The sequence below is a fragment of the Centruroides sculpturatus genome, unplaced genomic scaffold, assembly GCF_000671375.1.
Source record: "Centruroides sculpturatus isolate CEXI.00-Female unplaced genomic scaffold, Cexi_2.0 scaffold1232, whole genome shotgun sequence".
In the NCBI taxonomy this organism is placed as follows: Eukaryota; Metazoa; Arthropoda; class Arachnida; order Scorpiones; family Buthidae; genus Centruroides; species Centruroides sculpturatus.
In genome coordinates, this window is record NW_019385485.1 from 2,385 (window position 1) to 19,141 (window position 16,757).

Consider the following 16,757-nt stretch of genomic DNA (forward strand, 5'->3'; position numbering starts at 1 on the left):
GACAGAGACAACATAGCTGGGCCATATGATACTTCTTTCGGGCTCCCATCCGTACCCCGGCCCAGCCCTCTAACTTGGCATAACTTTTATAATGTGCAGCCTGTAGTACACTACATTCACCCCAAGAGTCGGTTCCCAAATCTGTTCTGTGGAATTTGGTGTTTTGACATTTGCCTCCGGACTTGAAACGAGAGTCGCATAAGGTATTTTTATTTATTTCTTTTTTAAACTCTTTCCTCCCTGTAAGCACTAACAGGGCCTCTTTCCGCAAGCTTATTATGAGTTTGGCCAAACACACAATAGGGCAGTTGGGTAGAGAGAAACGGGTCCGACATATCATAACAGACCACCTGCCGAAAAATTCCTGGGAATATTTCGACCTGTCTGGATTCTATCTCTAATACGTTCATGTTATTTCTTAACGTCTAATATATTTATCTGTCATATTATGGACTTAACTGCTTTTAGATTTGAGTAAATTATTCTATTTGCTCTTCGATAGCCTAAGATTTATTTTCTCTTTAGTAGAGAAGTAAATGATCATAATCATTTCTATATTATTTCGACTATACTTAAAAAACAAAATTATACTTAAATTATTACATTTATAATTTTTACAATTAATAGAAAATTCGAATTCATGTGTGATATAACTGATAATCATTTCTTTATATAAATCGAAATTTTTACTATAAAATTTGCTAAATTTCCGTTAAATCAAGCGTAGAATAATTCATGTTTTGTGACTATGCCAATTTTGTGTTAAAAATACAACATAATTAACATGAGATGCTTACGTAAATACTGTGTACTACGAATACTTCGATTACTGTCGTTTCAAACAGGTTTTGAATTTAACGATTTTATGCGTANGTGCTTTTATTTGTATTTTTGGAGAATTTAACAGAAATTTGAAAAAAAGTTTTGCAGGTAATCAGCAATCTTAAATATTAAATAGCCGATATTTCTCAGAAGTTTATCATTTACATTTCCTACCTTGAAATTATTGAATAGACCATTATTTTAAGAATTAAATCTGTCGCTTCGGGTAAACTTTCAAGGTTAATTTTTTTAAATTTTTATTTCTATTAAAACCTTCGATTTTCAATAACTATCGTTTCTATTGATAGCGATAAAAATTAAAAACTAGCTGTCTAGTTGATAGACAATTGGGTATTTGAAACCATTGCTAACTAGGACTTGGTTGTCTTAAATGATTCAGAGTCAGGTCTGACTTTGTATGCTGTCCAAGTTGCTCTTATATTGATTTCATATCTACCTATGACGTAGAGGTTACTCATAAAACAACTCTTTTCCTGCCCCACGTAATAACACTACGAGGTTAAAGAGATTAATCATAAGCTGGTCGGATTCCTGACACGGTAAACAGGGACAACATAACTGGGCCATGATACTTCTTTCGGGCTCCCATCCGTACCCCGGCCCTCTAACTTGGCATAACTTTTATAAGGTGCAGCCTGTAGTACACTACATTCACAAAACTTGGCTTATATCAATATTATCGTAAGTTTAGAAATAGCAGAAAGCGGGTTCCTTCCCTAAACGTCTTGAAGATCTGTAACTTTTTCCATCAAATTTTTTAGTTTCTTTAAGTTTCATTTACTAGCTGCTAGCGTTCGAAGTACTTGTTAAAGGGGCTTACTCCAATCAACTTGGTCGGCTCCTAGGCAGAAGTGTAGAAGTTACTAATTGAATGGTAGTTAATGAAACTACTAGTGAGCATGAACTGATTATGTTTAAGTATAGGGTAGGTAGAGTACTGATTCTCTAAGGCAGGTGTCCGTACAGTACATTTTCCATTTTAATAGTGTTAATTGGCATAAGTTCAGGAATAAGCTAGTAAAAATTTATCACTTAAAAATATAGAAGTATTAGAGGTCAGGTTGTGATGTTATCCGGTACTCCAGCATACACAGTGTAGTGTCTGGAATGCTATAAGCCGTATCATTTCTAGAAAAGAAACGAGGCACATAGCTCTTAAGTAGCGGTTTGATGAGTTGTTCATCCTAAGAGACATATGAATAAGAGTGGAAGAATGTTTCAAAAGTGCAATTACAAGGTATATAAGAGAAGGATTAATGAGTTAAAGGAAGATAGTTGACAAAGAAATGTATATGCAAAGACTAAAGAAACCTTTTTGGAAATACTCTATGATATTTTAACTAAAATGCTCAAAACTACTCACGTGTTGGTTAATATGGATTGTGGTAATAATAAGATATTGAATTAAACCTCAGTAGTGAATTTGTTATTGTACTCCCTGTTTCCCAATAAGAGTGAACATGAGGACGATCTGGCACTAGGTCCTCAAAAAGTAGAAATGCCCTTGAGGCCGACAATGTTACGTACGATGTCATCAAAGAAGGTTATAGTGTATTAAGTCTTCATATGAGAAAACTGTATTAGGCATGTTTACTGTATGTTGTTTTCCCTAACTCTTGGAAAGAGGAAAACAGTTATAATATATAAAGGTAATAATAAATATAAGACAAATACAAAGTCATATAGTCCGTTATATTTAGTACCGTTGCTAGACAAGATATTCGAGCGTATATCGTAATAAAAACCAGACTAGAGTCTATATTAAGTAGGTATAGAAATGAGTACAAGTATGGTTTTATGAGATAGTGCTTAACACAAGATGCATATACAAAGATTATCGCCTCGGTTTCTGTATGTTAAAGCAGAGTATAAAGGCATGACCTTCTAAAATCACCATAAAAGTAATATAGAAAGGGCTTTAATAATGGTCGTGTTGATATTAACTATAGCAGCACGTCTATGAAACGCTACAAAATATATTGGGGCCAATATAAAATAAAAGAAGTGGTATTATAATACTCGTATAAAAAAGTCACATGCTTTTAAGTTATAATGAACTGGTGAATACGGCATAAGTAGCATTGCCAAGACGAAGAGACTAGAAGTGTCATATGAAGTTAATGGGATGTGTCAAGATCGGTTAAACAGGTATACTAATGGAAGGACAACCTATGGGTTCTTTCCCGATATTATTAAAAGGTTGAAGGCGAAATGGGTACAACTTAATTACTACTCTTCCCAAATATTGGATGTACATAGTAATTTTAGGACGTTCCACCTGGTCAATACTGATCTATGTGAGTGTTGAGAAGTCGATACTCTCCTACACTTTATTTTAAATTGTATAATTTTTAATAATGATATCGAGGAGTTAATTAAAGCATGTTCTAAATATAGACTCTTCTTAAAGTGTTGCATATAGTGAGGTCTGAACAAACAGTACGCACTTAGAAGGTATACATTCGACCCCCCCTATAATTACGGTCCCTATAATTACGATTCCTATAAAACTACGAAAAAATTGTGACCGGTATCCGTAAAAAACAGTAAAAACCCCCTATAATTACCTCAAACGTCATCGGGCAGCCGAACTACTTTCCCGCCGTCCGTAGCGCCACGCTACGGAGAGATTTCTATCGTCTGGACAGTATTATATAAATTATATATAAATTAGGTACTGTACATATAATTATATATTAATTATATATAAATTAGGTACTGTATATATAATTATATATTAACTTATTGTAACTTTGTTATAATTAAATATATAATTTCCGCCGTCTAGCGTGGCGCCACGCTACGGAGATTTTTACGCTAACTATCGTCTGTCAGTATGTAAATTAGGTACCGTAAGTCTAATACAGTACTGTAATTTTATACATTTCTTGTGAAAGAAACATTTCTTATTCAACGGCGATTAAAATTATTTATATTAATGATGTCTCCGAAGTTCTACGAAGTTTTCACAGAAAAATAAGTTGTTAGAAATCGGCCGCTCTTTGCTGAGCTGTTCCGCGACGAAAACAATGTTGAGCAATGGCAATGTCGAATGGTGACACTCGGTAAGTAATCCTACAATTTTTTGTTTATAGCGTAGTTTATACGGATTATTCCCAAAAAATATATACGTATTTTGGAAATGTTGAGTAGGATTAGTCTAGAATCTATTAATTTTATGGAAGAAAATCTTTCAAACAGCCGTAGTCCGTAATCTTGACACGTGTCGGGTTGTGATTGGAAGGATTCGTAAGAAATCGGATTCCTAAAGAATGGAACGTATCTCTATCTTATAGGGGGTCGACTGTACATTGATGCATATAAGATTTTTAATAACATATTAAGACATGTAATGTTTATAAGCGTTTGTGTTTAGCCTGCTTTTTTATACATGTAGATTTTAAAGTTGTACGGTACATAAAGATATATATTGGTTTCATAATGTACTGATGTCTTGTATATAATATGACGTAAGGTCTCAGCTTTTAATTTAGTTATAAGTTTCATGGCGTTCTACTACACATTATTGTATAGTATTTTAAGGTATATTTATATGCAGGTATAGTTATATAAGAGTTCATATACAGTTATACATATGTATATTTTATGATTTTACTTACGCTTCAGGATGTAGGCCTGACCGCACTGGATTTTATAATATATAGGTTTATATAAACACGGTTTTAACCTTGGTATAAGTTATGTATATATACAAAGTTTCAATAATGTATATAAGTTTTAATTGTATATAGGTTAGCGTAAGTTTTATTACAGGTTTTTATACATTTTTGTGGTTTCTCCTCCTGCTCGAAGAAGGCACTAGCTTTTGCAGCAGTAGTTACCATAAACGTCCTTCTGTAGTTCTAATCTAATGTATGGAATGCATAGTACTTAGTACATGAATCGGTACACAAGATATTATACCTGTAAGTGCTTAGCCCTATAATTTACTAATGTAAACTTCACAAGTTTGTTGCATAAAGTCTTGTAGCGAGTGGTGTTGCACTAATGTAGCTCGGACTTGCTGGTACGGTCTCGCATGTATAGCAAGAGTTGGTAGTGGGATCACTTGGGATGAAATGTATGTGGTATATTTTAAACATTTTCTGGTTTATTTATTTTCTATTTATTTTGTTATCACTATTGTTTGCAGTAAATATAAAAGCGCGTAGTGAACCCAGGTCTTCGTAACTACAGTGTGTGCTACAGGTTGCATCATCCCATCGACATCGTTACTTGTATATTTAACAGGTGTTCATTCGCCAGGATTTAGGACCGCTGTTTAGGTCGTCAAGTATTTTTTACAGAAAAACTTGGTGACGTAGACACTAGATTATACAAGTGTAAACAATTTTATAAGTTAGACAGCATATCACATTTAATACAGAAGAAAAGTAGCATATTTTATAATAATTTTATTGTTTAGCGTTATAGTATATAGAATATTTTTGTATCGGTTTATTCATTTCGACAATTTATAGAAAATTTTAATTATCTCTTAGTTAATANTCCGTTAAATCAAGCGTAGAATAATTCATGTTTTGTGACTATGCCAATTTTGTGTTAAAAATACAACATAATTAACATGAGATGCTTACGTAAATACTGGTTGCCTTATGATTCGTTGTTAAAATTTTTCCAATAAAAATAAAAACTTTTCTAAATATTTATAATCTTAATTTAATCGAGAAATCTTTGATTTGAAAATAATTCTATTCAACAAATTTTTATTTGCAATCTTAAATTAATCGACATCTGAAATTAATTTTGTGATCAAAGTTTCCCAAATTACTACTACTCACATTTTCTCTCATTTTTCCTTTTCTTTGTTTTAATAATAGACCTTGCGTGCGTTCCTTGTTGGCATTTCATAATACCATATTAGACAACTCAACTTTATTGACTGTACTGTTGCTAAGCATGTTCTATCGGGAATTTCCCGAAAAGTACGCATTTCGTAAGTAATTAACGTTTAATGACTTAATTCTGTGCAAGCTCGGATAAATTCTGAAAATTCGAACATTACGTTCAATAGTTTTTCACTCGCAACCTTGTCTGTTAGTATGTGTTTTCAAATCTGTTATATTGGGAGTGTATTAAAATTTCTGAATTTACTGTGATACTTAATACTAATTTAAACACAAATTTCTTAAAGAATTAGTGGAGGATATTTTAATTTTTAATTATTTCTACATTTTATAATAACAGAACTACCAAGTGTACATGAAATCGGGTATATTGACATTCTCTTCAGCATCTTAGTAAAGATTTCGATTTATATAAAGAAATGATTATCAGTGATATCGCAGATGAATTCCAATTTTCAATTAATTGTAAAAATTATAAATGTAATAATTTAAGTATAATTTTGTTTTTCCAATAAAAATGTAGTGCTTTTATTTGTGTTTTTGGAGAATTTAACAGAAATTTGAAAAAAAGTTTTGCACGTTATCAGCAATCTTGAATATTAGATGTTTTTTATGAAGTTTATTTATCATTTACATTTAAAACCTTCAAACTGATAAATTGTCCATTCTTTAAAAGATTAAATCTATCGCTTCGGGTAAACATTCAAGGTTAATTCCTTTAAATTTTTTTTTCTATTGAAAGCTTCGTTTTTTAATGATTATCGTTTCTGTTGATAGCGATAAATATGAAAAACTAGCTGTTTACTTGATAGAGACAATTGGCTTTTTGAAACCATTGCGAAGTAGGACTTGGTGGTCTTAAATGATCCAGAGTCATGTCTGACTTTGTATGCTGTACAAGTTACTCTTATGTTGATTCGACATCTACCCATGACGTAGAGGTTACTCATAAAACAACTCCTTTCCTGCCCCGCTTAATAACACTACAGGGTTAAAGATATTAATCATAAGCTGGTCGGATTTCTGACACGGTAGACAGAGACAACATAGCTGGGCCATATGATACTTCTTTCGGGCTCCCATCCGTACCCCGGCCCAGCCCTCTAACTTGGCATAACTTTTATAATGTGCAGCCTGTAGTACACTACATTCACCCCAAGAGTCGGTTCCCAAATCTGTTCTGTGGAATTTGGTGTTTTGACATTTGCCTCCGGACTTGAAACGAGAGTCGCATAAGGTATTTTTATTTATTTCTTTTTTAAACTCTTTCCTCCCTGTAAGCACTAAGAGGGCCTCTTTCCGCAAGCTTATTATGAGTTTGGCCAAACACACAATAGGGCAGTTGGGTAGAGAGAAACGGGTCCGACATATCATAACAGACCACCTGCCGAAAAATTCCTGGGAATATTTCGACCTGTCTGGATTCTATCTCTAATACGTTCATGTTATTTCTTAACGTCTAATATATTTATCTGTCATATTATGGACTTAACTGCTTTTAGATTTGAGTAAATTATTCTATTTGCTCTTCGATAGCCTAAGATTTATTTTCTCTTTAGTAGAGAAGTAAATGATCATAATCATTTCTATATTATTTCGACTATACTTAAAAAACAAAATTATACTTAAATTATTACATTTATAATTTTTACAATTAATAGAAAATTCGAATTCATGTGTGATATAACTGATAATCATTTCTTTATATAAATCGAAATTTTTACTATAAAATTTGCTAAATTTCCGTTAAATCAAGCGTAGAATAATTCATGTTTTGTGACTATGCCAATTTTGTGTTAAAAATACAACATAATTAACATGAGATGCTTACGTAAATACTGTGTACTACGAATACTTCGATTACTGTCGTTTCAAACAGGTTTTGAATTTAACGATTTTATGCGTATAAAAATTCAGAAAAAAGTTATTTTATCGTAAAATTTTGTAAACAGAAACTGAGTTGCTTTGTCTCTCTGCGGAAACAAAAGGTAAAAGACGAATTATAATAAGTTCGTATGTAATTTTTTACTCTCACTTAATTATTTTCAATTTGTATTTAGTCTAAAAGTATTTATTTCAATGTAAACTAATTATTTATATATAAAATTTTATAATTATCGATTAATTAATTAAAATAGTAATTTGTGTTATGATTTAAGTTTTTATAACGCGATAGGTTTTTGCTATAGGCGTTATTATCTATATATATATAAATGGAGGTGTGTGTCCCTATATTTCACTTTTCCGCCAAAACTACACATCGCACGTGAATGGTGTTTGTATGTGGTGGTAGCCTCAAGTCTCCATTCGTGCGCTATGGTGGTTGCGTGTCGATAGCTATAAGGGTGCGGGAGATATGAAAGTGCTTGAAAGTGGTTGAAAGTGGTTCTCTATTTCGAATTTTATGTTCAAATTTGTTCGAATCTAATTCGAACATAAAATTCGAATATCGGTTCGATTATAGAACGATTGTAAACGTTCCAAAAACGTTGAAAATAGTTCGTTTGACTGGACGTGAACAGGAGACGTTCAGAAATAGAATCGAGACCAGGTCTCTAATTAGTCTGGAAACGGGGGAACTAATTCTTGCATTCTGTGAAAACGGGTAAGATTGGCTAGAATGTAATTATTTTAATCTTCACTATCGTTACTTTTCAAAAACCCAGCGAAGCGGGTCCTTGCAGCTAGTTATCATAATATTATATTTGTTGGATGCGAGTAATTAATTACTACATCCATTTTAAGAGAATTGATTTCAAAACATTATTAAGTGTAATTTATTTTACACGATAGAATATTTTTATTTCATAGATGTAAATTAGTTGCTTTACGATTCGTTGTTAAAATTTTTCCAATAAACTTTTTTAATTCATTGTCGTTAATCAGGTTTTTTAAACTCGTGTGCAGACACGAGAAACGATGGACAGTGTTTTTGGTATAAACTTTATATAGGAAATCGATTCATCTGCAGGCTATAAAAACTTCGCTTATCTATTAGTGTTACTAACGTGAAGAAAACCCGGAAAATTTCACGTAAATTGACGCCTCCTGTCGGTGCGGCGTCTATTCACGACCAACTACAGCAATTTTATTTACAGCCTCCCAACAATCGCTCGAAAACCGCAGAAAAAATATTTTGTGTTAACCTGTAACCTTGTATTATGTAATTTTCCTACTCGAATGTTACCATCATACCCCTGGTACGGTAGAAAGAAGGGAAAGTTGCGCCGATGTTTGCTTTTATTTCTACTGGTGTTCCCGCTTTTACTTCACCCTCTCTTGTTTTGGTTACACACGATGGGTAGACGGACGTCACGTGATCTCTTACCTCACTTTTTACCACAGAAATTACCGTATCTTGAAAATGTTTTTTTTTTCTCGATTTTAGTTATTATTAGCTATTTTTTTTGATAAATTATCATATATGTGTGTTTTCTGAAGTTGAAGATATTTTTTTATTAAATTTTACGCATTTATGTTTTTTTATTCGCATTTTATATATAAAATATATTAAATTGAAAAATTAATTAAATGTTATCAGAAATGCTAAACTATAAGTAAGATATGTTTTAGAGTACTATTGCGAATAGATATAGTCAATTATTTTGTAAACATATTTATTATTTTAATTTTTATATATTATTTAATTTGACGCAACGCGACGCGCTCAGAATCGATCAATTACAGTCGCGCGTTACTTAAGATGGCGGAGGAATCCGATTCAATTACTTCATCATTTCAGATGTAAATTAGAGAGTGATATTTTAATGAAATTTTAGACATAGTGTATGTTTATTGTAGTTAATAAATTTATATAAGAATAATGTATATTACTGACTGTAGTTTAAAGCTTACTTGGCGTAATGTAACGTCAAAATATATAAAGCAAATTAATGCAATTTTTTTTATTTTTACTGATATACAGTAAATGCTTGACTACGATTAAATCCTCGATTTATACGTTTTTTCTACTATCTAACAGTATAAAATACTTGTTGTTGTAAAAATATAGAATTTTTATTTAAATAATTAGCTGCAAGGACCCGCTTCGCTGGGTTTTTATTTGTTCGTACATTTGTATGTAATATAGTTTTTATATTTATATATAAGACTATTTTTCTAAGTAATCTAGAATCTAGCTGCAAGGACTCGCTTCGCTGGGAAAAAATTAACGATAGTGAGGATTAATTAAGATAATTACACTATAGCTAATCTTACCCGTTTTCACAAAATGCAAGAATTAGGTCCCCCGTTTCCAGACTAATTANTATTTAAATAAAAAAATCAATATTCTTTAAAATTTGATTTGTAAATGCAAAAACTAAACTTATAGCATTTCAACTTTCGTTTATTGGCATCAGATTTGTTAAATTTCACGGAATTGTGTTATTTTTCGTCTCTATTATTTATTTTCTGGAAAATGATAGATTCTAGTAAGTCTTACTAGAGTCTATCATATAGACTTACTAGTTTTCCACTGTGAAAAACAATAAACTGCTAATCGCTTTATTACTTTGTTTTCAAAAATTTTCTTCTCTGTCAGCTGAGGGTCAAATGGCTAACAAATTGTTTACTTTCACTCAAGGAAATGTGATGGTGTCATAAAACTTTATAAAATGATTAAAAAATACCAATGGAAAAAATTAAATTACTTCCGGTCAAATTTCAGTTTTTTAGAAGTTATTCGCTTTATAATAACGCGATTATATGCGAAGAAGCGCGCGCTGTACCTGCAGCTATTTTTAGTAACAGCGACTGGTGGGAAATTTGAAAATTGAAATCCGAGATCACGCGCGCCATAGTGCCGATTCGGCACCAATAATTAAATAAAAATAATGAGACGCTTTAAGCAAAAACTCAATTGCGCATCGTAAAATTAAAGAAAAATTAGACAGGTAGTCATTTTTTCACATTTTTCACACAATTAGAATTTTTACACGAACCAATTAAAAATCGATTGGTGCCTAATCGGCACTAGGCGCGTGCCGACGGATTATAGAAGAATTCTTGGGCTGTAATTTGAAAAAAATGTAGACATAAATTTGCAGTATACTGTCTGTCTGATGTCTGTTGTAGGCAGTGGTCATCGGGCACTGTTGTCTTCATCTGGTCGAAGCAGTTGGATATCAATCGTTGTACGTCTGACCTCGTGAGTCGCAAGAGGAAAAGTGAGATTTCTTCGGTGACGCGGACGTCACTTTTACTCGAGGCCCTCTGGTGGCCTTCATAGTAGTTCGTGCTCTCACTGTCCTTCTTTAATGGAAAATACAGTATATGCTCTTCAGTGTTGCCGCAATAAAATTTCAAAACGTACTGAAGCGCCTTCAAAAAATGTACTATTTTCCTTCAAAATGTACTAGTTCTATGAATACTTTGTTTACGTACCTATATATATAAGCACGTAATTTATATATATATATATATATAGTTTATTGTCAAATAATTTAATTTTAAATCTTATTTTTGGAATTTTTTGAAAGCTATTTAAAATTAAGAATGTATCTACACATCTATTAGTTATTATAAAATGAGCATTACATTGACAACATTTATTAATAATACTATTGAATTTCATCTTAATTTTATAACCAATCGTGCTTTAAAAAAATAATTATAAATTTGTTATATTATATTATTTTATTCTTTATTATACTTTAAATTTTTTTGATGTTATTGCATCACTTTACGAAGTGGTATATACGTAATTGCATCAGTTTTAGTACCTATTTAATTAATTTCAATCATGACAGCAAAAGATAAGGATGCTTGTTTCTTTTAAACTATTTGATGAAAACGTTACATAAAATTGGGGTTGCATAATCATCCGAAATTATTATTATATTTTTGACTGGAAATTACAGGATTTATGCAATTTTAGTTTAATTAATGTCATATAAAACTGACTGCTCGTACAAGTTTGCTTAAAACATGCAACTCAAAAAACCCCAAAATGGCAGCTCAAGAAGTAGATCACGCGTGTCCTGACCTTCTTATATAGACCTTGGAACAGTCGGAAGCGCGGCCATTTTGGAACCATACGTAACATTAACCCTTATTTCTTTTACTACGATTACTAAAATTGAAGTTCATAATTTAAGAATTAAATTATAGTGGTAGAAAATAATATAAAAGTATTTATATTATTTATACTCGTACAATTTCAAAACTATTTTCTGTAATAATTTGTTTCTGACTTAACGGATATTTTGATATTATTGACGACAAAAGTTTAAAATCATTGATTCCCTTACCTGTCCATTATTTTTGTTTGACGGAGTTGAATTGTTTGGACCACGTGGCATGAAAAATTTTGTCACGGTCCTGATGAGAATGTGCAGACAACTGAACGTGTGAAAGAAGACCACTGAGTCAAGACTGTTTACACGTGCAACTATCTATGTTGCTGACGTCGATGGACACACACCATTTGTATATTGTGATTGAATAATTTAAATTAGCAAGCAGTGACACTAGTGAGACTTTATTAAACTAATTTTTTTTTCATTTTTTCGTTAAGACGTGAAATATTAAATTGTACCGTAAATGGTACTTGAAATATTATAATGTACTGAAAATGATACTTGAAATATTATAATGTACTGAAAATGTACTAAAAATCTAAATGTACTTTCAATTTACTGGAAAGGGCAGAATGTACCAGAAAAGTACAAATGTACTAGGAACGGCAACACTGATGCTCTTCACCTCAAATTAGTACTGTAGTCTCTTGATTCTGTAGATTAGTGGTTCTCAACCGGGGATACATATACCCTTAGGGGTACTAGCATAAATCAAAGGGGTACATCTAACTTTCATTATAAAATGGCGCATGTTAATCAATTTGCTGTAAATTATTAACACAAGAAAAAAGAAACGACAAAAACTTGCTTTAAAATATTTCAGTGTGAACACTGATGTCCCTTTAATTAACATTTTAAACAACTTGTTTATCCACTTGATTTGCCTATCTATTTGTGCCATTAGTGCTCAGTGAACTTGTAGTCTAGTAAAATTACGGTTTAACCGAGCATTAATTATGTCTGGATAACACTGGCGCTTTTTGTGTTTTTACTAGACTACTGGTGTTAGAAATAATGAGGCCTGGATCATATCTCCACCATGCAATGCGTGTCACTGCATGCGTGCATTACTTGATATTTAGCAAATTTATACGTTACGTTTGATACAAAATTTGAAAGATTCGTATATTGTTCTGCACGTTATAAATTCGCAGCAATTACATTCAAGGTCAATACACAATTATAATCTCTATTTAACAACGTCGGAACCAAATTATAAAAAAATTGTTGAAGATTTATCGCAACAAATATTCCATTAAGTTTTGTTAGAATTGTTGTAGAATAATTTAAATTTTCTTTATTGTTAATTATAATTATTTATTTTTAGGAAATGTAATTTATGAATGCATTGAAATGACTTCTGTGATTTTGTATAATATACTTATCAAATAATAATAAATAATTGTATGTACCTGAATAAATTTATTATTATTTGACATCGATAATTTAACATATTCTTACGAAACGTACGTTATGAATTTGGGAGGTGTTACGACAGACGAAAATGAGTACGTCAAACGTGTTCAAGCCGTCAGATTGTTTTACGTGATTGACAGAACTGATAAAGAAAACATTCAGTTTAGAGATAGTTGGGTGGCCGAAGTATATCGAAGGATACAAAATTATAACTTCCAATATATCAAACCAATTATCAATTCACTTTGGTTAACAGAAAACGATATTAAAACATATCTTTACGATTTAAGATACAGAATAGCAGCCTGTGTATTGTTTATCTCTGTTTTCTCGATGACGACACTGATGAGTCGCAATTTAATAAGAAGCAAACCTTGGATGGGATTAGCCTGTGTTTTCTCTGCTGGAATGGCAATCGTCACTTCCTTCGGATTACTGGGATATTGCGGAATGGAGAACGCTTACACTAATATATGTATTCCATTCTTGGTGCTAGGTATGACCTTTTTATTATATATTGAGTTATAATAAACAAATGTATGATAACAGTGCTATATTATGTTACAGTTACCGAAGTGGATGACAGTTTCGTGCTGATTGCCAGTTGGAGGATTACTGATTCCAATAAATGTGTAGAAAAGCGAATGGCAGAGACGTTTGCTGCAGCCGGGGTGTCAATCACTTTGACGTCAATTACTAATTTGTTTTCGTATTTTGTTGGAATGACAGCACCAATCGTTGTTGTAAGAATCTTTTGCATTTACTGTGCAACGTGCATATTCTTCACTTACGTATTTCAAATAACTTTCTTCGCTGGATGTATGGCGTTCAGCGGGTACAGAGAAGAGAAAGGTCTTCATCCGATTACCTTCAAGGCGTATGGTAATTTTAAATACTTATCATATTTAGATTATAGTTAATTGTTGTACGTTAGTATTCGATCATTACATCGACAATTCCTTTTGTCAAATATTTAACGTCATTTGCTGTAATGTTCGACATGAATTACAGGTACAAGTATTGTTAGCATATAAGGTTATATTATATGTTTTCGAAATTGTTCTGCAATGTAGAACATAATTCTACTTACGGATTATATTAATTATATTTAGAGAAAAGACACGAACATTATTATCTAACTGTTACTTTCTGAAAATTTTGTTTAAAAATTTCGATAGAATAATCATTAATTAACTTAATATAAGAAACTGTCAATCTTTAGTCAAGATGTAAAGATGCCATCGGTATAAATGAATATATTATTCATATGATTTTTATATTTATTCTTTTTCAGCATATCAAAAAGAAGATTTTCAAGAAATCGAAAAAAATGAAGAATGTTTAATGAGAATAATTAGAGATAAACTAGGAGATATTCTCTCCTATACACCAACGAAAGCGATTGTATTGATTCTGTATTTAATCAATTTAGGGTGTGGATGCTTTGGAGTGATTTTTATAAAACAAGGAATAGAATTTGAAAAGATGTATCCATCCGATTCAGAAATATATCAAGGTTCTCGAATGCATTACGAATACTTCACCGAATATTCTTTTCCTATTCACATAATCATTAACAAAACACTCGATTATTCAAACAAAAACATTCAGAAATCGGTGGAAGATCTCCTTAGAAGATTTGAATCTCACCCACACGTTGCCGATTCGCGCTTTACTGTTTCCTGGCTGAAATATTACAAAGAATTTCAGAAAAATCCAGTTGCAAAATACGCTTTGAGAGGTTACAACATGTCGAACAAAGATGATTTCATGGAAGGACTTCAAGTTTTCTTACGATTTAAACCAGCCGAGCAATTCTCAAACGATTTGGTATTCAGTCCGGATGGATCCGAGATTACCTTCAGTCGATTTCTTGTTACTACGAAAAATATACGTAATAAAGAAATTGAGATTGGTACAATGAATGAATTTTATAAAATTGCAGATGAAGCATCTTTCCCGGTTATTATTCATTGTGTAATTGCAAGTTTAGTAGAACAAGGACTTATCATCGTCGGCTTGGCTAAACAACTGTTTTGGATGACTGGGTTATTGATCGCAATTGTTTTTTTCAGTGTGATTCCGAACATCTTCTGTTCTCTTGTAGTGGCAGTTTGCGTTGTGTCTATCACGACAGAAACATTGGGTTACATGAGCGTGTGGGGAGTTAACTTAGATATATTATCCTTGATAAGTTTGATTCTGTGCATCGGATTTTGCGTTAATTATCCGGCGCATATTGCTTATGCTTTTCTGACGTCAAATTACAAAACGTCGAAGGATAAAATGAGGGATTCGTTGTACCATGTTGGCTTTCCTATAATTCAAGGAACTTTATCGACTATTATAGGAATACTTTTCGTATATAAAGATTCGTACGGAATCCTTACATTTCTGAAAGTTATTTGTTTAATCACAATGGAAACTGCTTTTCACGCTTTATTTTTTACTCCAGTTGTTCTTTCGTTGTTACATTCTTTCGTTTGTTTTAAACAAAAAACAAATTTCACAGAAGTAACAGAGAGATTTGTTGAATTACATAACTAATTTTTAACTTGTACTTTATTATATGATTAGGATATAACGATTATATTGTTTTTGTAGTGCAGACAACAACTTATATTGTTCTTTCGAATATTTCCCATTATTCAGTTATGGATACCTATAATAGATATAACGTTTTAATTTTGTTATCTTATATTAATCGGTCTGTCGTTATTCGTCATCACTTATACGATATAATATAACCTGTACCTTTTTTAGCATAAAATATGAATAAATGGATATAATTAATAATATTTTTTTGTTTTGCTTGAAGTAAACTTTTACTTTGTAGCTTTTACATGTGCTTTTCATCTGTCTAACTTTGCGTACAAATATTTATAATCAAAATAGAGTTTATATATTACTATTCGAGTTTATTATGGAGTTTATATTGATATACACTATTCAAACGAAAAACTATATAAGTTTTTTGTTAGAATAATATATTTTTTCCAATCACTTTTCAAGACGTCTAGTTATATAGAAGTAAATTTATGTCCTAATGTTACTGTGAAAGCCCGGACTTAAGAAAAAATAATTTTTAGGGTAAATCTTTTTAAATTAAATAATGTTAACTCCCTTGGTACCCACCAATTTTTAATTTTAATGTAATTAAACATAAAAAATACCTAAAACTGAAAAAACAAAAGAAATGCGTTAATTTTGAAGAAAAAGCTTCAAGCTTTATTTTCCATTGTCTCGCCTTTCTGCGAAATTTGACACCGATAAATCATTGTGTTTACAGCTGGATGACCTTGAGAACAGCTGGTGTTGGATTTCCCGGGACATTCTCATACAAGTCTCGGGAGGAGAAAAGTTTCAATTAGGTTGAATACTAGCTGGCCGTATATTTTTTAATATTTTTAAAAAATTACGTTTTTTTATTGCGATTTCCGACCCCCCGACTTAATTAAACGTAAATATAATAAAATATATTAATTAAAAAAATTAAAAATTTATTGGAGGTCGTTTTTGGCATCAGAAACTAACTTTAAATAACTTTACC

The 16,757-nt window shown here is 31.6% G+C and overlaps 1 protein-coding gene across 1 annotated transcript; it reads left to right on the plus strand.

The window, feature by feature from the left end:
• The first annotated feature begins 13,264 nt into the window (after nt 1-13,264).
• Nucleotides 13,265-15,754, plus strand: LOC111639423 (patched domain-containing protein 3-like). Its single transcript, XM_023385311.1, has 3 exons — nt 13,265-13,703; nt 13,775-14,089; nt 14,502-15,754. Exons 1-3 carry the CDS (start codon nt 13,265-13,267, stop codon nt 15,752-15,754), a joined length of 2,007 nt encoding a protein of 668 aa, XP_023241079.1.
• The last annotated feature ends 1,003 nt before the right edge of the window (nt 15,755-16,757 follow it).